The sequence below is a fragment of the Callionymus lyra genome, chromosome 1 (assembly GCF_982586985.1).
Source record: "Callionymus lyra chromosome 1, fCalLyr1.hap1.1, whole genome shotgun sequence".
Classification (NCBI taxonomy): domain Eukaryota; kingdom Metazoa; phylum Chordata; class Actinopteri; order Syngnathiformes; family Callionymidae; genus Callionymus; species Callionymus lyra.
Genome location: NC_141818.1, coordinates 52,286,508 through 52,308,333, shown reverse-complemented (window position 1 = coordinate 52,308,333; position 21,826 = coordinate 52,286,508). Strand labels below are relative to the sequence as shown.

General features: G+C 39.0%; 2 protein-coding genes across 2 annotated transcripts; both read left to right on the top strand.

Annotated features, from left to right (window-relative positions):
• The first annotated feature begins 1,384 nt into the window (after positions 1 to 1,384).
• Positions 1,385 to 9,456, top strand: LOC148090104 (UDP-glycosyltransferase 3A1-like). The gene is made up of 11 exons (XM_087790805.1): positions 1,385 to 1,466; positions 2,324 to 2,425; positions 5,056 to 5,176; positions 5,236 to 5,399; positions 5,468 to 5,581; positions 7,015 to 7,223; positions 7,287 to 7,432; positions 7,488 to 7,573; positions 8,600 to 8,819; positions 8,877 to 9,078; positions 9,346 to 9,456. Exons 1-11 carry the CDS (start codon positions 1,385 to 1,387, stop codon positions 9,454 to 9,456), a joined length of 1,557 nt encoding a protein of 518 aa, XP_087646931.1.
• Positions 9,457 to 16,301: 6,845 nt separating this feature from the next.
• On the top strand, positions 16,302 to 21,812 carry pdxp (pyridoxal (pyridoxine, vitamin B6) phosphatase). Its single transcript, XM_087812359.1, has 2 exons — positions 16,302 to 17,040; positions 21,147 to 21,812. Exons 1-2 carry the CDS (start codon positions 16,446 to 16,448, stop codon positions 21,491 to 21,493), a joined length of 942 nt encoding a protein of 313 aa, XP_087668485.1. The 5' UTR covers positions 16,302 to 16,445; the 3' UTR covers positions 21,494 to 21,812.
• The last annotated feature ends 14 nt before the right edge of the window (positions 21,813 to 21,826 follow it).

The following is a 21,826-nucleotide window of genomic DNA, read 5'->3' as shown; positions in this document are numbered from 1 at the left end:
AATCATCGAAATTAAAATATGAGAAATATTGAATATTTGAAATGAATTCAACCTTGAAGTTTTAGTCGAAGCCTGGAGAAGTTTGTCAAGAGAACATGTTTCTAAAACCACATGAACCTCAGTTTTTGAAGAAACGATCGGATCCCAAACCGTCTTCAGCGTCGAGGCTTTAAAAACTTCGTATTCGTAGAGTATTTCCGAATCCGAGAAAAAAATCTTTTAGGGAAAACTTTCTTCTTGAACACTTTCAACGTATGATCCATAAAAGACTGCTGCAGTGCATTATGGGACTTTACCTGGTGGAGGATTACGTCAGAAGTTATGACGAGTGAATGTTGGACGGTTGACAGTAATCACTTGTTTATCTTTTATAGACTTGAGTCCTGAAGGTGACGCGGTGCGTCGCAGCCTACTGCCGTCATCGTGTGGTTCTGGAGGGAAGTCTTGACTAGAACATCAGGGTCAACATTAAAATGCAGCTGTTTCTTCAGTCTTCGTACGTTCATGTGGAACCAAAGTGTCTTAAGTTGTGTCTCAACTCGCATACTTGTGTACTTAAACTTAGTATTTTAAGTGCATAAGTGCGTCTCAATTCTTAGTATGTAAATGTAGTGCTCCATACACACTAAACTGTCACTAAAACACAAAACTGAGTATGGATCGATGGACACTTTCTATACTAAACAACTCCATCTTAGTGACGTTGACGTTGTTAACGGAAGTTACGTCTAGTTAGTACGTACACTATCCTGAAGCATACTAACCTCCAGTGCACTAAGAGAAGTGTGTGATTGGAGACACGGCATTAGTTTAAGTGTGATCTTAACTTAAAGCAGGAGGTGTCGAGTTGAGTCTCTTGATCAGGGACGACAGGCCGACACACTCCAGCGGTTCTTCTGACTCGTGGTTCTAACGACCCCTCGGACGCAACAATGAGATCTTAGTCCACGAGAACCTACATGTGGAGCCTGAGTGACCAGCGGTCCTGGTCTCTGTCGAGGTGTCGGGAAGTTACGACGTCTGTTATATTTCAGATGAAACATTAAAGATGAAACGTGTTCAACAAGATTGTGACTGAAGAAGAAAAAACAGATCATTGTGTTTGTGATTCAAAGTAAAACAACTCATGGTGACCCTGACTGACCTTGTGTCCTTCTGGATTGGAACGAGGACTTTGAGGACCCCCCCCCCCCACTCTCTCTCTCTCTCTCTCTCTCTCTCGCTCTTCCCTCCCTTTCACCAACAGATCCACTCCTGGACCTTAAGGTTCTGATGAATGAAGACGTTGATCTTGTGAACTCAGTCTTTTAACGTCGACTTTAAGTGTGTATTCGTGAGTTTTTTTCACTCAAATGGTTTCTTCTGTTTCTGAGTCTTGGTCGACATGTGGCTCTTGTTCTGGACCAGTTCTCTCGTGGTTCTTCCACTGACCCAGACGGCCAAGATCTTGACCGTCTGTCTGATTGGTGAGTACCAAACTGAATCATCTGATTTAAAGTTTGTGACGATATTTATGTTTTTGATGTTTTATTAATCGTCACTAGTGATGTGTTGATGAAGCTTCATGAAACAGTGTCATTATCTTCAGAGTCCACTAGATGGTAGTGATGTGTTGATGAAGCTTCATGAAACAGTGTCATTATCTTCAGAGTCCACTAGATGGTAGTGATGTGTTGATAAAGCTTCATGAAACTGTGTCATTATCTTCAGAGTCCACTAGATGGTAGTGATGTGTTGATGAAGCTTCATGAAACAGTGTCATTATCTTCAGAGTCCACTAGATGGTAGTGATGTGTTGATGAAGCTTCATGAAACAGTGTCATTATCTTCAGAGTCCACTAGATGGTAGTGATGTGTTGATGAAGCTTCATGAAACAGTGTCATTATCTTCAGAGTCCACTAGATGGTAGTGATGTGTTGATGAAGCTTCATGAAACAGTGTCATTATCTTCAGAGTCCACTAGATGGTAGTGATGTGTTGATGAAGCTTCATGAAACAGTGTCATTATCTTCAGAGTCCACTAGATGGTAGTGATGTGTTGATGAAACATGTATAAATTAAAACTGTGTAAGTTCGTATATTTCAATGATAAAATTATATATTTTTAAATGATTTTATCTTCTAGTGTATTTTATTTAATAAAGAATCCACATGACAAAAAATGCTTTGTTGTTTTTACATTCCTAAAAACGTTTTGAACAAGAAAGAAAAACTTCTCAGTACTTTGAGTGTTTGAATGTAAATCTAATAAAGTCTTGACAGTATTTTAAAAGTACTTTAACGTTTGAGGCGTCAGTGTTGACGTGAAACGTCTCTCCTCAGGTGGAAGTCACTTCCTGTTGCTGGACGAGATTTCTCACAACCTGCACCAACACGGACATGACGTGCGCATGTTGTTACAACTAGGAAACCCTATAATCACAGGTAACTGATAACATGAGGTTTGTTGTCGTTCCTGGTTTATTATATCTTTATTATCTACGTTGACACCTTAGAAACATCTGTTTATTGATTTATATTGTTTTATTTACATCAGTTTTAGCATTTAAGTTATGTAGACATCACTCGTAAACAATCAAACAATTTTCATCTATAATCAAACAATTTTCATCTATAATCCAACAATTTTCATCTATAATCCAACAATTTTCATCTATAATCAAACAATTTTCATCCATAATCCAACAATTTTCAACTATAATCAAACAATTTTCATCTATAATCAAACAATTTTCATCTATAATCAAACAATTTTCATCTATAATCCAACAATTTTCATCTATAATCAAACAATTTTCATCTATAATCCAACAATTTTCAACTATAATCAAACCATTTTCATCTATAATCAAACAATTTTCATCTATAATCCAACAATTTTCATCTATAATCCAACAATTTTCAACTATAATCCAACAATTTTCATCTATAATCAAACAATTTTCAACTATAATCAAACAATTTTCAACTATAATCAAACAATTTTCATCTATAATCCAACAATTTTCATCTATAATCAAACAATTTTCATCTATAATCCAACAATTTTCAACTATAATCCAACAATTTTCAACTATAATCCAACAGTTTTCGACTATAATCCAACAATTTTCAACTATAATCAAACAATTTTCAACTATAATCCAACAATTTTCAACTATAATCAAACAATTTTCAACTATAATCCAACAATTTTCAACTATAATCAAACAATTTTCAACTTTAATCAAACAATTTTCAACTATAATCAAACAATTTTCAACTATAATCAAACAATTTTCAACTATAATCAAACAATTTTCATCTATAATCCAACAATTTTCATCTATAATCCAACAATTTTCAACTATAATCCAACAATTTTCATCTATAATCAAACAATTTTCAACTATAATCAAACAATTTTCAACTATAATCAAACTATTTTCATCTATAATCCAACAATTTTCATCTATAATCAAACAATTTTCATCTATAATCCAACAATTTTCAACTATAATCCAACAATTTTAGACTATAATCCAACAATTTTCAACTATAATCAAACAATTTTCAACTATAATCCAACAATTGTCAACTATAATCAAACAATTTTCAACTATAATCCAACAATTTTCAACTATAATCAAACAATTTTCAACTTTAATCAAACAATTTTCAACTATAATCAAACAATTTTCAACTATAATCAAACAATTTTCAACTATAATCAAACAATTTTCATCTATAATCCAACAATTTTCATCTATAATCCAACAATTTTCATCTATAATCCAACAATTTTCAACTATAATCCAACAATTTTCATCTATAATCAAAAACAATTTTCAACTATAATCAAACAATTTTCAACTATAATCAAACTATTTTCATCTATAATCCAACAATTTTCATCTATAATCAAACAATTTTCATCTATAATCCAACAATTTTCAACTATAATCAAACAATTTTCATCTATAATCCAACAATTTTCAACTATAATCCAACAATTTTCATCTATAATCAAACAATTTTCATCTATAATCCAACAATTTTCAACTATAATCAAACAATTTTCAACTATAATCAAACAATTTTCAACTATAATCAAACAATTTTCATCTATAATCAAACAATTTTCATCTATAATCCAACAATTTTCAACTATAATCAAACAATTTTCATCTATAATCCAACAATTTTCAACTATAATCCAACAATTTTCATCTATAATCAAACAATTTTCATCTATAATCCAACAATTTTCAACTATAATCAAACAATTTTCAACTATAATCCAACAATTTTCAACTATAATCAAACAATTTTCAACTATAATCAAACAATTTTCAACTATAATCAAACAATTTTCATCTATAATCCAACAATTTTCATCTATAATCCAACAATTTTCATCTATAATCCAACAATTTTCAACTATAATCCAACAATTTTCATCTATAATCAAAAACAATTTTCAACTATAATCAAACAATTTTCAACTATAATCAAACTATTTTCATCTATAATCCAACAATTTTCATCTATAATCAAACAATTTTCATCTATAATCCAACAATTTTCAACTATAATCAAACAATTTTCATCTATAATCCAACAATTTTCATCTATAATCCAACAATTTTCATCTATAATCAAACAATTTTCATCTATAATCCAACAATTTTCAACTATAATCCAACAATTTTCAACTATAATCAAACAATTTTCAACTATAATCCAACAATTTTCAACTATAATCAAACAATTTTCAACTATAATCCAACAATTTTCAACTATAATCAAACAATTTTCAACTTTAATCAAACAATTTTCAACTTTAATCAAACAATTTTCAACTATAATCAAACTATTTTCAACTATAATCAAACAATTTTCAACTTTAATCAAACAATTTTCAACTATAATCAAACTATTTTCAACTATAATCAAACAATTTTCAACTTTAATCAAACAATTTTCAACTATAATCAAACTATTTTCAACTATAATCAAACAATTTTCAACTTTAATCAAACAATTTTCAACTATAATCAAACTATTTTCAACAGGTTTCTCCTACACCAGTCGACCCAACAGTTATCAAACCAGCTCCTGGTCTGTAGGAGAAATGTACGTCCATCAGTTCAACAACTGGTTCCTGGAGCGACAGACACAATTCCTACTCGGGAGGTGACCCTGAACGCATCACTGCCAGAGACAGTATCTCTGACTCAATCTTGCGTCTCCAGGGACACCTTCAGCAGCTTCCTGGACTTCATGGCTCACCTGTCGTACCAGTGCGACCAACTGCTGCAGGACCAGCAGATGGTGAGCTTCCTCCAGAGCGAGCGCTTCGACCTGGTCCTCCTGGACGCCTTCAACCCCTGCTCCTTCATCCTGGCGGACAAACTCGGTGCGTCTCCATCACACGTTCTCCTGATCGGTCACTTCTAGTTGTGACTCCTGGTGATCCTCCTCCAGGTGTGCCGTACGTGGCCTTCTATCCCACTAGCCCTCTGTCCACGCCGCTGACCGACCACATGGACCTCTGGACTCGAACCAAGAACCTCCTGTTTCTTCTGGCGGCTCCGATCAGTGAGGATCACGTGACACTCGCTCGCACTCGCGGTCCAGACGGCAGTGGATCTGAATCATTCTTACATAACTAAGAAGTTATTTAATACAATAAATATATGGTCAGTAAAACGTGGAAATAGATTCATGGAGATACTGTGACGTATAAAGACGTCAGTGTTTAAGATAAGATAAGAGATAAAAGATGTCATCAATAGATCTATATTTTCTTGTTTCTACAGTAGATTTTTTTTATTATACATTTATTTAATATGGCTTTCAAATGATTTGGGTTTATTTATCATAGTACTTTAATGGTTTATACTTGAACAAAGTGTGTATGAAGTATAATTATTTTATTTTCTAATTTACAGTAACATGCAAATATTTTCAGCATTTTTGTGCTGCAATTAAACTTACAGCTAAAGTAAGAATGATGACTGAGGACGAGAGGATACAGTGACTCCAGCAGCTCAACACTACTTATACTTGTTACTACACTATCACAACACCAGAGTCAAGTACTGGACAATACTACACATATATACTTGTTACTACACTATCACAACACCAGAGTCAAGTACTGGACAATACTACACATATATACTTGTTACTAAACTATCACAACACCAGATTCAAGTACTGGACAATACTACACATATATACTTGTTACTACACTATCACAACACCAGAGTCAAGTACTGGACAATAATACACATATATACTTGTTACTACACTATCACAACACCAGAGTCAAGTACTGGACAATACTACACATATATACTTGTTACTACACTATCACAACACCAGAGTCAAGTACTGGACAATACTACACATATATACTTGTTACTACACTATCACAACACCAGAGTCAAGTACTGGACAATAATACACATATATACTTGTTACTACACTATCACAACACCAGAGTCAAGTACTGGACAATAATACACATATATACTGTTACTACACTATCACAACACCAGAGTCAAGTACTGGACAATACTACACATAAATACTTGTTACTACACTATCACAACACCAGAGTCAAGTACTGGACAATACTACACATATATACTGTTACTACACTATCACAACACCAGAGTCAAGTACTGGACAATACTACACATATATACTGTTACTACACTATCACAACACCAGAGTCAAGTACTGGACAATAATACACATATATACTGTTACTACACTATCACAACACCAGAGTCAAGTACTGGACAATACTACACATATATACTTGTTACTACACTATCACAACACCAGAGTCAAGTACTCAACAATACTACACATATATACTTGTTACTACACTATCACAACACCAGAGTCAAGTACTGGACAATACTACACATATATACTGTTACTACACTATCACTATATATATTTGCATTGAACTATTTAAATAAATACATTTCTTGTTTCTCACATCTTTCTCGATCAAGGTCAACATCTGATCTGGTCGAGGTTCAGCGCCGTGGCAGAGCGCCACCTGGCCTCAGGCTCGCCCCCTGGTGGCCTGGACGAGTATCACCAAAAGGCAGAACTCTGGCTCTTCAACACCGACTTCTCCCTGGACTTCCCTCAGCCCCTGATGCCCTTCGCCGTCCTGGTGGGCGGTCTGCTGAACAAACCCCCGACTCCTCTGGACCAGGTCCCTCAGCTGACGCGCCCGCCCTTCAAACTGCTCTTTCCTGACTCCGGTTTCTCGCACAAGGATCTGGAGACGTGGGTCGCCGGGTTTGGAGAAGCTGGTTTCATCGTGGTGGCTCTGGGCTCCATGGTGTCCGCGGTCCCTGTGGAGCGGCTGGTGGAGGAGCTGGTGACGGGCTTCTCCGTGATCCCACAGGGCGTCATCTGGAGGTATGAAGGTCACCCGATGTCCAATATGAAAGCAGCTCAAACATTGGACCGGCAGGTACGACCTTCAGCGGTGGCCGCCTCACCTGGACCGACCTTCGAACCTCAGGCTGGTGGAATGGCTTCCTCTCAACGACTTGCTTGGTAATTACATCTGCCAAGGAGGTTATTTCTGTTTCTAAACCAATGTCCTGAGAGAAAAGTTATCAAATATTTATATATATAATATCATTGACCTTGAACCAGAGACAACACAAGGGATAACGCAAACACATTTGTTTTGGGGTGTTCGGGTCACCTTGACCCTGAGACAAAACAAGGGATACCACAAACAAATTTGTTTTCGGGTCACTTTGACCCTGAGATAACACAAGGGATACCAAAAACACATTTGTTTTCGGGCCTTTAGGTCACCTTGACCCTGACATAACACAAGGGATACCAAAAACACATTTGTTTTCGGGCCTTCGGGTCACCTTGAACCAGAGATAAAACAAGGGATACCACAAACACATTTGTTTTCGGGACTTCGGGTCACCTTGAACCAGAGATAACACAAGGGATATCACAAACACATTTGTTTTCGGGACTTCGGGTCACCTTGACCCTGAGATAACACAAGGGATATCACAAACACATTTGTTTTCGGGACTTCGGGTCACCTTGAACAAGAGATAAAACAAAGGGATACCACAAACACATTTTTTTTCGGGTCACATTGACCCTGAGATAACACAACGGATACCACGAACACATTTGTTTTCGGGCCTTCGGTCACATTGACCCTGAGATAACACAAGGGATACCACAAACACATTTGTTTTCGGGCCTTCGGGTCACTTTGACCCTGAGATAACACAAGGGATACCACAAACACATTTGTTTTCGGGCCTTCGGTCACATTGACCCTGAGATAACACAAGGGATACCACAAACACATTTGTTTTCGGGCCTTCGGGTCACTTTGACCCTGAGATGACTCTAGGATTAATAGTAAAAGTAAAGTTGAAGTCAAAGAATTGTTTGATGTTGAACAAACAGAAACTAATGATTAATAAATTAACAGAAATCTTTCCTGTTTAAAAAAAAAGTCACATTTTAGTTCCATGTCCATGTGACGTGACTAGAAGAAGTAAAACCTTGTAAAAGCTGACCTGCACACGTGTCCAGGTCACCCGAGCGCTCGTGTCTTCGTCACTCACGGGGGTCAGAACAGTCTCCTTCAGGCGGTCTATCACGCCGTCCCCGTGCTGGGGATCCCTCTCTTCGGGGACCAGTTCGATAACATGGCGCGAGCCGAAGCCCGGGGTCTGGGTCTCTCCGTCCCCACCGCCCGGATCACCCGCCAGCTCCTCAGCTCCTCGGTCCGCACGCTCGTCCGGGACCCCCGGTGAGAGCCCAGAGGATTACGGACCGGATCCTTCATCTCACCGTCTGTACCCCGCAGGTTCAAGGCGTCGGCGTCGAGGCTGAGCCGCATCCACAGGTCTGACCCGGTGCCGCCCGCGCTGCGTCTGGTCCGGTGGGTGGAGCACGTGCTGCGGAGCGGAGGCGGGCGTCACCTCAGGCCTGGGTTTCTGAATCAGCCGTGGTACCGGAGGTACATGCTGGACCTGGTGCTGCTGCTCTCGCTGGTCCTGCTGGGACCTGTGGTTCTGTGCTGTGTCTGCTGCAGAACTAGACGAGCGGCGAAGATGAAAGTTCAATGATAACAAAGAACCTCAGAGAACTGAACCTTCTTTTTCAGCCGTAAGTGTATATTTCAGTCGAGACGTCTTTCAACTGCAGACGACGCTTGTGACCTTCAGCACAAATACTGTTTCACACACACCTGACAGAACAATGTTCTGAGAGACGCGTGATGTTCAAAATGATGACTTTCTTTCGTTCTTTTCCAATCGATCCAGGGGTTTCAGCGCAGGGGCAGCACTTGGAGAAGGGAGGCCCAGACTTTTCTCTTCCCAACTGCATCTTTCAGTCCCCCCTGGACCTCTCCTAGGTCTCTCCTGTGGTCTCCTGTGGGGTAGCTGGTGCATAAGGTGGACTTTAGGGATGTTGATGAAAACTGTACGATTAATGTCTTCAGGATTATTGTATGTTTTATTTAAACTCGACATGAAAATATTCACAATGCCTGTCATTTTTGTGTTGCAATTCATCTTCAAGCCTCTAGATGGCAGCAGCCATTACGTCCTCCACAGCCAAAGGAACAATAAAATCCTGTTAGATCCCAGCCATGACTGAGAACGAGAGGATACAGTGAGTCCAGCAGCTTTTAAAGCTGATGTTTGGACAAATTTTGGTTTGAAAACAAGTGAAAGCAGTTACGACTTCGTCAGGAGTCATGTGGTCTGTAAATACTACAACACCAGAGTCAAGTACTGGACAATACTACACATATATCCTTGTTACTACACTATCAAAACACCAGAGTCAAGTACTGGACAATACTACACATATATCCTTGTTACTACACTATCAAAACACCAGAGTCAAGTACTGGACAATACTACACATATATCCTTGTTACTACACTATCACAACACCAGAGTCAAGTACTGGACAATACTACACATATATCCTTGTTACTACACTATCAAAACACCAGAGTCAAGTACTGGACAATACTATACATATATCTATGTTACTACACTATCAAAACACCAGAGTCAAGTACTGGACAATACTACACATATATCCTTGTTACTACACTATCACAACACCAGAGTCAAGTACTGGACAATACTACACATATATCCTTGTTACTACACTATCAAAACACCAGAGTCAAGTACTGGACAATACTACACATATATCCTTGTTACTATACTATCACAACACCAGAGTCAAGTACTGGACAATACTACACATATATCCTTGTTACTACACTATCAAAACACCAGAGTCAAGTACTGGACAATACTATACATATATCTATGTTACTACACTATCAAAACACCAGAGTCAAGTACTGGACAATACTACACATATATACTTGTTACTACACTATCACAACACCAGAGTCAAGTACTGGACAATACTACACATATATACTTGTTACTACACTATCAAAACACCAGAGTCAAGTACTGGATAATACTACACATATATCCTTGTTACTACACTATCATAACACCAGAGTCAAGTACTGGACAATACTACACATATATCCTTGTTACTACACTATCATAACACCAGAGTCAAGTACTGGACAATACTACACATATATACTTGTTACTACACTATCACAACACCAGAGTCAAGTACTGGACAATACTACACATATATCCTTGTTACTACACTATCACAACACCATAGTCAAGTACTGGACAATACGACACATATATCCTTGTTACTATACTATCACAACACCAGAGTCAAGTACTGGACAATACTACACATATATCCTTGTTATTACACTATCACAACACCAGAGTCAAGTACTGGACAATACTACACATATATCCTTGTTACTACACTATCAAAACACCAGAGTCAAGTACTGGACAATACTACACATATATCTATGTTACTACACTATCAAAACACCAGAGTCAAGTACAGGACAATACTACACATATATACTTGTTACTACACTATCACAACACCAGAGTCAAGTACTGGACAATACTACACATATATCCTTGTTAATACACTATCACAACACCAGAGTCAAGTACTGGACAATACTACACATATATCCTTGTTACTACACTATCACAACACCAGAGTCAAGTACTGGACAATACTACACATATATACTTGTTACTACACTATCACAACACCAGAGTCAAGTACTGGACAATACTACACATATATCCTTGTTACTACACTATCACAACACCAGAGTCAAGTACTGGACAATACTACACATATATCCTTGTTACTACACTATCACAACACCAGAGTCAAGTACTGGACAATACTACACATATATCCTTGTTACACTATCACTATATATCGTACTGATGATCCTGTATCATGACACGTATCTAATCGCCAGATTCGTTCCAGTAAACATCCCTAATTAAAGACTGATAAGTCGTACGTCCTGACGAATATAGATTTTGTTACGGTCGCTCGTGTGATCGAGTTTAATTCCTCCGAGTTCTCTGGTAAGAAGGTCTGAGTCGGTTCATCTCCACACATGCCATGACCGACAGTTATCGGTCCTAACCTTCTCCAGCTCTCAGTGTGTTCAGACATTTTCTTTGTCCTGCAGCGACTCTGTGTCTGACACCTCGGCGACCTCTTGACCTGGACGTGCTGCAGGTCGTAGGTTTTCTCCAAAAATCTGCCTGAAGATTCTTATCTCAGGTCCCCGTCGGTATCAGGGTCGTTCTGATTATCTCGAAACTTGTCCAACCTGTCGGTCACTCCTGATGCCCCGTGACGATGTTCAGGGTCATCTCTCACCCCGCTCTGGAGGTCATCTGTGTGGGGGGTTCAGAGAGGAGGAAAATATAGATCAGTGAGGAAATAATGACCAATTAAGAGACGCTTGTTCTTTGTGCGTTCAGAGGTCGCAGGTGTCAGTCAGAGTTCCTCTCGCTCGCACGCCATCTCGAACGGGACGTTCTAATCAGGCGTGAGGAGAAACTTCACGAATCCTCGTCAACATCATAGACACCGTAACTGAGGCTCATTGTTTCAACATTTACGAGCTGAGCTGTCGATCTTCCTTAACCGTCAGGACATGTGGAGAAAGAGTGAAAACCATCCTGGCTGGGTTTACGCTCTCATTAGCCAGGTTAGGTACCGTTGGAGTCCGTCCAGAACACTGGTCACCAACATGGTGTCCAGCAGCAGCAGGTGAGGAGCCTCCGTGCAGGTGTGGAAGCAGCAATGTTGACTTTCCTCATTGTTTTAGATGAATTGAAGGGTGCAAATGAAGATCACATTCTCAGTTGAGTGAGAAGATCAAAGTGCAGCATCTAAACTGGATGGTGGAGATGAACAGAGAGATGTTGAAGGACCTTCTGGTCGGAGATTAAGTCGACGAAGAATCTGCCATAACAGGCTCTCTCTGAGCAGATCTTGAAGACTGACAGTTGAGGTATCAAGTGAAACTTCTGATTCCAAGTGTGTAACTTCAAGTCCTTCAGGTTGAGAACAAGTGTGATGTGACGCTTGTCTCGGAGCTTCAATATCAACATTGTTGCATGTGGACAAGGAAGTGACTGATCATTAAGGAACATGAATGTGTCACTTGAAATATCATCATTTAAATCACATGTTCATGTTGAACATCTTTGTGTTTCTGAACTAGACTCATGTTAGCGACATGTTAGTTTAGCTGCTGATATGATGTGGACCCACTTGTGTCCGTCGATTGTGACAGTCAGCTCCTCAAGATGATTGACGTGGTCCCAGTCTCAGAAAACGTCACACACTTTGATCAGCAGCCCTCCCTGGCTTGTTGGGACAATGAGTACATGATTTGGCTCTTGAAGAGAAAGTCTGATCTTCCACCATCATCACCATCATCACATCTTCTTCTCCCAGAATTCTGTCCTGACGCTCACTGGACCCAGACACAGCACACTGGCGCCTCCTACTGTCCAACGACAACTGGACGGTGCTACTTGTGATGGAGGACCAGGATTATCTGGACCATCAGATTTGACCGTTATCCTCGGGTGATGAGCAGAGATGCTGTGACTGGTCTCCTGAGTGGAGAGGAGGAGTTTCTATCGCTCTAAGAAGAGACGGAGGGATTGTCGTCACAATAAGATAGAAACTGTCGGAGTTCAGAAGAGTAGGAGCGATGATTCACTTTCTTGAGTCTTGATATTTATTTTCTACAGACTTAACCTGATCTAGAATTATAATTATAATTCTGTAGTTCTAGTATATCTAGCTTACCTACCTTTTTTTTTTTTTTACTTTTATCTTTTCCTAGCAAGATATTCTTCTCTTGCTGAAAGGTCGGAGTTTACCGACGTCTGCTTGCTTGTTAATGGTCTAAAAAAAGGGTTTTAATAGGTTAAAGTCGATAAAAAATGTTTAAATAAATGTACAGTGCAATGCTATACAGATCAATATATTCCTCCCATACATTGTAAAACAACAAAAATACATGTTTATTTGTAAGCAGAAAATTAAAATGGTTGGATTTGATAAAATATACTAATTATAATGCTTGGACAATGAATTTAAAGTATATACTAACATAAAAAATACAAATACAGGACATATATATCATGTTAAACACTCAGCAATGCCCTTCATGATACTCTGTAGCTCCATATGATTTTTTTCAAGTTACCTCGAATAGGATCGATAGATACTTTGCTGATCCCTCGAAGCAGACATTCTTTAAGATTAGAAAATATCTGATTAAAATATAAATAAACTTAAATACAATATATTTATAAAACAGGCTAACAACTACAGAAAACAAACTAGTTACCTTCCAGTTGTTTCCATGTCTTCCCGCTGCAATATCCCATCCAATAAATGGTTTCAAAATAAAGGTTTCAATATTTAGTTTTCTTGAGGGTCGCCCACAGATGATATTGATGAAATAAAACAAATCCGGACAAGATTCATTTGTAGATCATGACAGAAATATACGCGCAAATGATTTCTGATTTTGTCAATGAATGGTAAACATGTTAGAAATTATGCCAAATAGGGATATTGATATATTTAAGTTGATTTAAAGTGTTTTTAAACTAGTTGTCCTAATAACAGTCAAGGCTGGACAGACACTTTTTGGCACTTCAGAGAGCAGAAAAATGACTAATAACGTAAACGTTTGGAGAAGATAGACTGGATTAATATTATTAGTTACGACAAATACACACTATATCAGAATACAGAATTCAATCTAATGTTTGGTGTGTGAACTTGTCCATTCTAATACTACCCGGGTAGATGTTGTGGTAAAGTTCTTATCTGCAGATTTCCGAGTGGATCCTGATCTCCCAGCTTTGAGTGCCTGGCTCACCAACTGAACTGCCGAAGGTCCAGAATCGTGTCCAGCGAAGAATAAAACCGATCTACACACATGGAGGACAAAATACATTCAATTACTATCATATTCATCGTAGTTTTCTCACTACTCCTGCTCTCATATTCTGTATACACATCTTGATGCAGTACACATACCGTTCCTCTCATTGTAAATAAATAGTTTACACCTTAACAGTACACATATTTGAACAGAATTATTCCTTATGAACTTGTATTTTAACATTAATGGACTCATTTATCAATATGTACACTTATAAACAACTTTTATTCAATCAATATTTATCTTTTTAACAGTAAAATGAACTGAATAAATTCCCTCTTCTTTTAAAATAAATAAAAATATAAACACGAACATTCAAAAACTAAACTAATTAAGGTATATTTATATCAAGTTCACTATATTAGAACAATGTTACCATCAACTGATATATATTCCTCCTCTGTCTCCATCATTGAACACGTTGTCATGATGGTAACTTAACCAGCTAACTAGCAACACCTCAATGAGGCTCATGTGGGAAGATGCTAACTCATCATGCTAATCGCGACTAGCGTTAGCACGGGGGCTAGTCCTTTTTAAAAAAAAAAAAGTCGTTTCTACACAGATTTACCATGACATTCAGTAGAAAACATAGAACAATAACTCTGCAACTCGGACTGGTTTAGTAGAAACATTCTAGGTTAGCAACATTTTCATAATAAGTTAATTAAAGTAATTTAAACAAGCTAATAGTGAGGGCTAGCCTTTAGCATGTAGCTCACCGGAGTCCAAAAGATGACTTGAACACGGTCCAGGCAGCTCCTCAGTCTCAACAAGTTAAAATTTGACTTTTTCAAAGTGAATATTTTTTCACAATACAAAAACAAATTGTCTAAATGTAATGTTTTTAATCTATAGTCTTTTAAAATGAATATAGAAATGTTGGTATAGTGCCACTAGAGTAGACATACCAAAGGACTACAGCTCTATCTAGTGGACTCATGCAGTACTACTCTTTCTCCACCAAAATCACCTTTTTGCTCTTGCCCCAGATTTATACTGATATAAATGTATTTAAAATATTTATATATTTGTGAATATTGTTTAATTTTATGGCCTAATAAATGTTTTGCCTGTTAGTATAATAATAACAACAACAACAACAACAACAACAACAACAACAACAACAACAATAATAATAATAATAATAAGTATTATAATAATTATAATAATATAATAATAAATATAATATACTTATTAAACTACTACTGATACTTTTATTTTTGTTCTTGTATCCTGCAATCTGGTGCAGACATCTTTTTAATGTAACTGCACATTGTCCTTTTAAAATAAACTGAACTGAACTGAACAAAGCCACCACAACAAATTCCAGTGTTGTGTTTAACACATTGGAAATAAAGGTTTTCTGCTCGTCCATTAAAGTGGACATTATTTATTGAATACATAATCTATAATAACAATAAATACTTAAATATAGCTGGTTTATTATTTTAAAGTATTTCTAATATTATTATAATCATATTTTTGTAATATTCACATAGCACCACTCCGACAAAGTGCAATGATACATTTTACCAAGACACTAATAATAGAGAAATAATAACTTTTATAGAATAATGAAGAAAAAAAAAAAAAGATTTAAATAACGATATACATTTTGTGAGGTAATAGCAAAAAATAATAAAATAATTGACATTAATTAAAAAAAATAATTATGGAATAAGTATTTAATTCTATGATCGTACATTTATATTTTGTTGACTTTAGTCATCGCTTAATAATAATAATAATAAACATATCTGAGGGCGGCTGAGTATTCACGCCTCCGATTGGCTGGATCCCTACATTGTGATTGGCGGGCGGCGACGGTGTGGGCGGGCCTTACATCAGTGTTTATGTGCCGTGTATGTAACACCGAGGTCTGCATCATTGTGATCCGGTTCTCAGGCGTGTTACCTTCCGACCCAGAAGCTCCCAGACGCGGACATGGGGGACCAGTAGAACCCCTCCAGGAGCAGGCTCGAGGAACACGCTGCTATGATGGCAGCCTTGAAGGGCTGCCAGAAGATCCGAGGTCCGCAGCTCCGGACCCTGCTGGAGGCGAAGGACTTCTTCCTGTTCGACTGCGACGGCGTGATCTGGCACGGGGAGCAGGAGGTCCCGGGCGCCGCCCAGGTGGTCTCGTCCCTCATGAGCCGGGGCAAGAAGGTGGTCTTCGTCACCAACAACTGCACCAGGCCGCGGCAGAACTACGTGCACAAGTTCACGCGCCTGGGCTTCGAGGACGTGGTCCTGGAGCAGATCTTCAGCTCGTCCTACTGCTCGGCGCTCTACCTGCGTGACGTGGTGCAGGTGCGCGGACAGGTGTTCGTGCTGGGCTGCGAGGGGCTGCGGCGGGAGCTGCAGGAGGCGGGGGTCCCCTGCCTGGAGGAGGCGGAGGACCAGCCGGACGCCACCATCTTCAACTGTGAGCTGGCGGCGGACGTCAAGGCGGTGCTGGTGGGTCACGACGACAAACTGACTTTCCTCAAACTGGCCAAAGCGTCGTGTTACCTGAAGGACCCCGAGTGTCTGTTCCTGGCCACCGACACCGACCCCTGGCACCCGCTGAGCGGAGGGAGGATCCTGCCGGGTACGTGACCCCCTTTTTATCAGAATTATCTTTTTTTATTCGAGATAAACCCGGAATAAACGGGTAGTTCACGGATGCTAGCAGCTAGCTAGCTAGCTAACAGGTTTATGCTAACCGCGCCAATTATTCAATAAAACTTTATTGAGAGTGTCGAATCACAACAAACACGTCACAGCAAACGGGTCAACAACAGTACTTTAAATCTAATAAATAATTAAGAAATAATAATAAGAACCGTGTACAAGGTCTAGTTTAATCTTTTTATTTTATATTGGTTATTTTATAGGTGTGTTAATATTTTGAGCTAACAGGTTTATGCTAACGGCGCCAATTATTCAATTTAACTTTATTGAAAGTGTTGAATCACAACAATCACGTCACAGCAAAAAGGTCAACAATAGTACTTTAAATATAACGGTGTAGAAACGTTTACAAGGTCTAGTTTAACCTTTTTATTTTTAATTGGTTATTTTATGGGTTTGTTTATATTTTGGGAAAGCATTATTTTATATCGCACTTAAAAATATAATTTATAATAAATGGAATATTAAACAACCAATTTTCTCGCATTATACCACGTTTAGGAAGTTGATGCATTATATTTTTTTAAATATATGAAACATAAGTCAGTTATTATTATCTGTAAAGCACCTTTTGCTGACCATGTAAGTTATTAAGTAAGTAATTTTTATTTGTATAGCGCTTTTCCAGACCACTGCTCAAAGCGCTTTAACAATCAAAACAATATTCAATAAAGTATATAGTTTAAAGGTCAAGATAAAACTGATAACACAACAGGAGTCACAGATAATCAAGGAAAAGCCTGAACAAATAAACATGTCTTTTTATTGTCTTAGGAGTCTTTAAAGAAAATTCATTAAAACGATAAAATGGAACCAAATAAGAATAAAACTTAGTTAGGAATGTCCCTTTTATATTATTATTTTTAAAATTCTGATTGCCTTGTTTCTTGTAGTCTCGCGGTAGCAGTCGTAGTACGTTATGTGGCCCCTGAGGAAATTCCAATGTCCATCCCTGAGCTAGTCAAAGGCCAAACTAATTCAAAATATAATATCATTGTGATGTTTTTAATGCTTTAATTCTTGGGCGATAAATCTAGCATAACTACCTATTTGGTTTTTAATCATTTCTTCATAATTGCTGACGACCACAATCTTTGTTTGTATTTGGTTTCTAAGCCTTCAAACACAAACACGACTGTTTAAATAAAACTATATAAGAGAAAAGAAAAACGGGTCCGTGTGAATCACTATGTGGGAAAGCTGTGAGGATAAAACTCTTTATAACAGGCAGAAACCTTGAGCAGAACCAGACTCTGCGTGAAGGATCGTCTGCGGTGACCTGCATCCAAGTCTGAGACCATGGTTCTCATCCGAGTGGATGAAGTGTGACAGGGGTCTTTCTACAAAACTAGTGCCATTTCCTCCTAACTTTTAAATATTTTCACACTTTAGGCATCGATCCCATGTTATTGTGACACATTTTTCATACAGAAAATCCATCTTTACCGATTCATAACACACAAGATTATATGATTATTCTGCTATAGATTACATGAATGAATATTGAATAAAAAAAGATTCCTTTAACCTGTGTAAGAAAATATAGGTTTGCTAGTTTAAAGGTAGTTACCAAACGATGATTCTGATTTTTTAAATTCTACAAATGGTTACAGGTTGGTTAGTGTTACCGCAATCTACTCTTGCAAGTTAAAATGTATTTTATTTAACACTACATTTGAGAAAAACTGATCAAATGTATTATATTTAATGTGTCACAAGGTCGTGAGGTTTAACCTGCTCTTAACAACAAAAAGAAAGCAGATAAATCCTGTTACACTGTGCAATGACTTGACTCATCATTTAGCTCATAAAATCTTTTTAAGCTCTTAAACTTTTTTTTAAAGTGACAAATGTTTCTTATGGCTGAGAAAGAAACACGTTAAATCCGGTTTTTAACTCTAGTATTGAGTATCTCCGCACCTTTGATCACCGTCCACTCCTGATCCCAGACCCGACAGCGTGGCAGGACGCTGGGATAAATCCCGTCTGACACGAGGCGCAGTGCAGCTGCACTCAGGTGAGGACACCAGGTCACCTCAGGAGACGACAGCCTCTCACTCAGGGTGGAGGCGGACTGCGAGAGGGAAACCGGACGAGTCCAGAAGTAGACGGAGAGAAGAGGCAAACATGTTTAGAACTCAAATGTTTCTTGATCGTCTTTACCGGAGCCCGTTTGGTTAGAAAGGATCTCGGACACGATTTCTTCCACAACATCTTGAGCTTCGCCGACACGTGTGATTCACCTGGTCATAGTCGTCACACAAAACTTGATCTTTAAAGTATAAACTTTATTGAATATTGTTTTGATTGTTTAAGCGCTTTGTGACCCTGGTCTGGAAAAGCACTATACAAATAAAAATTACTTACTTACTTTTGGTTTTGTTCATCTGGGAGAATGTAAACGCGTCATATTGTCAGGCATCCTGAGCTCATCTCAGACCAGCATGTGGACTATAATCCACTCGGTCCATCCTCTGTAGACACTGGCTCTCCTTTGATCTTGGATCCAGGTCTTGGTCTCTGTCCTCCTGGTGTTCCTGCTTCCAGATGTTCTTTGGCGGTTTCTCCAGTGGATATGTGTTTGAAGCCCTGTCCTTATTTCTGGAGCCAACCACACTCTTTACTCTTTGGATGACCATTTTCTTTTTTGTGGCTTAGCTTTTCACAGAAACCGCAATTAATTCAACCAGGATTCGAACCGTCAACCCTCCATTGAAGCTGAGCCGCTGCTGTCCTAAATCCCCGCCATGAAACGTCATCACGACCCTGATCTTTTTCTCATCGTTTCTCTTCCATTATTTTGTCAAAAAGTCTCACTTTTCTTTCCTCGTCCCAACTTTGGGGATCTTGCAGCACCAGCGCGTCTGCAAACATTGAGTTAATCCCCCTCGTGAGCCCACAGTGATTATCTCCAAATGAGTTGTCGGCAATTAATCTCCTGATTGTTGTCACTCACTGATGTTGACAGTCGTTCTCCCGCTGAAGGGGGTTTAGAAAGTGTGTCCTCCAAACGACCTTCAGGCGAAAGACTCGTCCAAGTCTGCAGCAGCTGTTATACAGTCGAGTGTAGGAGTGTGTCGTCAAGAGTCTGTCAATCAAGACGCACAGTGTCAACCATACAATATATAGTGATCGTGTAGTAACAAGGATATATTTGTAGTATTGTCGAGTACTTGACTCTGGTGTTGTGATAGTGTAGTAACAAGTATATATGTGTAGTATTGTCGAGTACTTGACTCTGGTGTTGTGATAGTGTAGTAACAAGTATATATGTGTAGTATTGTCGAGTACTTGACTCTGGTGTTGTGATAGTGTAGTAACAAGTATATATGTGTAGTATTGTCCAGTACTTGACTCTGGTGTTGTGATAGTGTAGTAACAAGTATATACGTGTAGTATTGTCCAGTACTTGACTCTGGTGTTGTGATAGTGTAGTAACAAGTATATACGTGTAGTATTGTCCAGTACTTGACTCTGGTGTTGTGATAGTGTAGTAACAAGTATATATGTGTGTAGTATTGTTGAGTACTTGACTCTGGTGTTGTGATAGTGTAGTAACAAGTATATATGTGTAGTATTGTCGAGTACTTGACCCTGGTGTTGTGATAGTGTAGTAACAAGTATATATTTGTAGTATTGTCCAGTACTTGACTCTGGTGTTGTGATAGTGTAGTAACAAGTATATATGTGTAGTATTGTCCAGTACTTGACTCTGGTGTTGTGATAGTGTAGTAAAAAGTATATATGTGTAGTATTGTCCAGTACTTGACTCTGGTGTTGTAGTATTTACAGACCACATGACTCTTGACGAAGTCGTAACTACTTTAATTTGTTTTCAAACGAAAATATGTCCAAACATCAGCTTCAAAAGCTGCTGGACTCACTGTATCCTCTCGTCCTCAGTCATCACTGAGTGTACTAAGCGTATGGATATTTTCTTATTTTTTCACTCCCTTAGAGTAGAGTTAGAGCAGGGTTCTGTGAAGTTTGGCGTCACTGATTCTCTTCCCTCTCCTGCACCAGGTTCTGGTTCCCTCACCGCAGCCCTGGAGGTCGCCTCGGGTCGCAAGGCCACGGTGATCGGCAAACCCAGCCGCTTCATGTTCGAGTGCATCTCCAGCCAGTTCCGGGGCGTGGACCCGGCCCAGTGCCTGATGGTGGGCGACCGCCTGGAGACGGACATGCTGTTCGGGTCCAACTGCGGCCTGGACACCATGCTGACCCTCACCGGCATCTCCCAGATGGAGGAGGCGCAGGAGTACCGGGACAGCGACCCGCCGCGCAACCACGACATGGTGCCGGACTACGTGGTGGACACCATCGCCGACTTCCTGCCCGCCTTTGAGGAACTGGAAGATCCCGGCGACTGACGGGCCACGGACGGAAAAAGTCGATAAATGTGAAGTAATAGTTCCATGTTCCAGTGCATTCCTGTGTTCCAGTTTGGTGAAGCTCGTCCGTGATCCACGTCATCCGTTCGTCTCAGAGGTGGATGTATATTTATTTAATCTCCAGCCTCTTCTCGCTGCTCCTCTCATAGAGACATTACGACAATCCTGACGGTCCGAACCCCCCTTCATCGTCGACGAGCAGCCGATCATCTCAAGTCGTCCTCGCGACGCTCACGTGTAACGCCTCGGTCTTGATGTCCTTCTAGAGCATGTGGCAACAATAAAGGACTAGAATGAAGTTCAGACTGATGG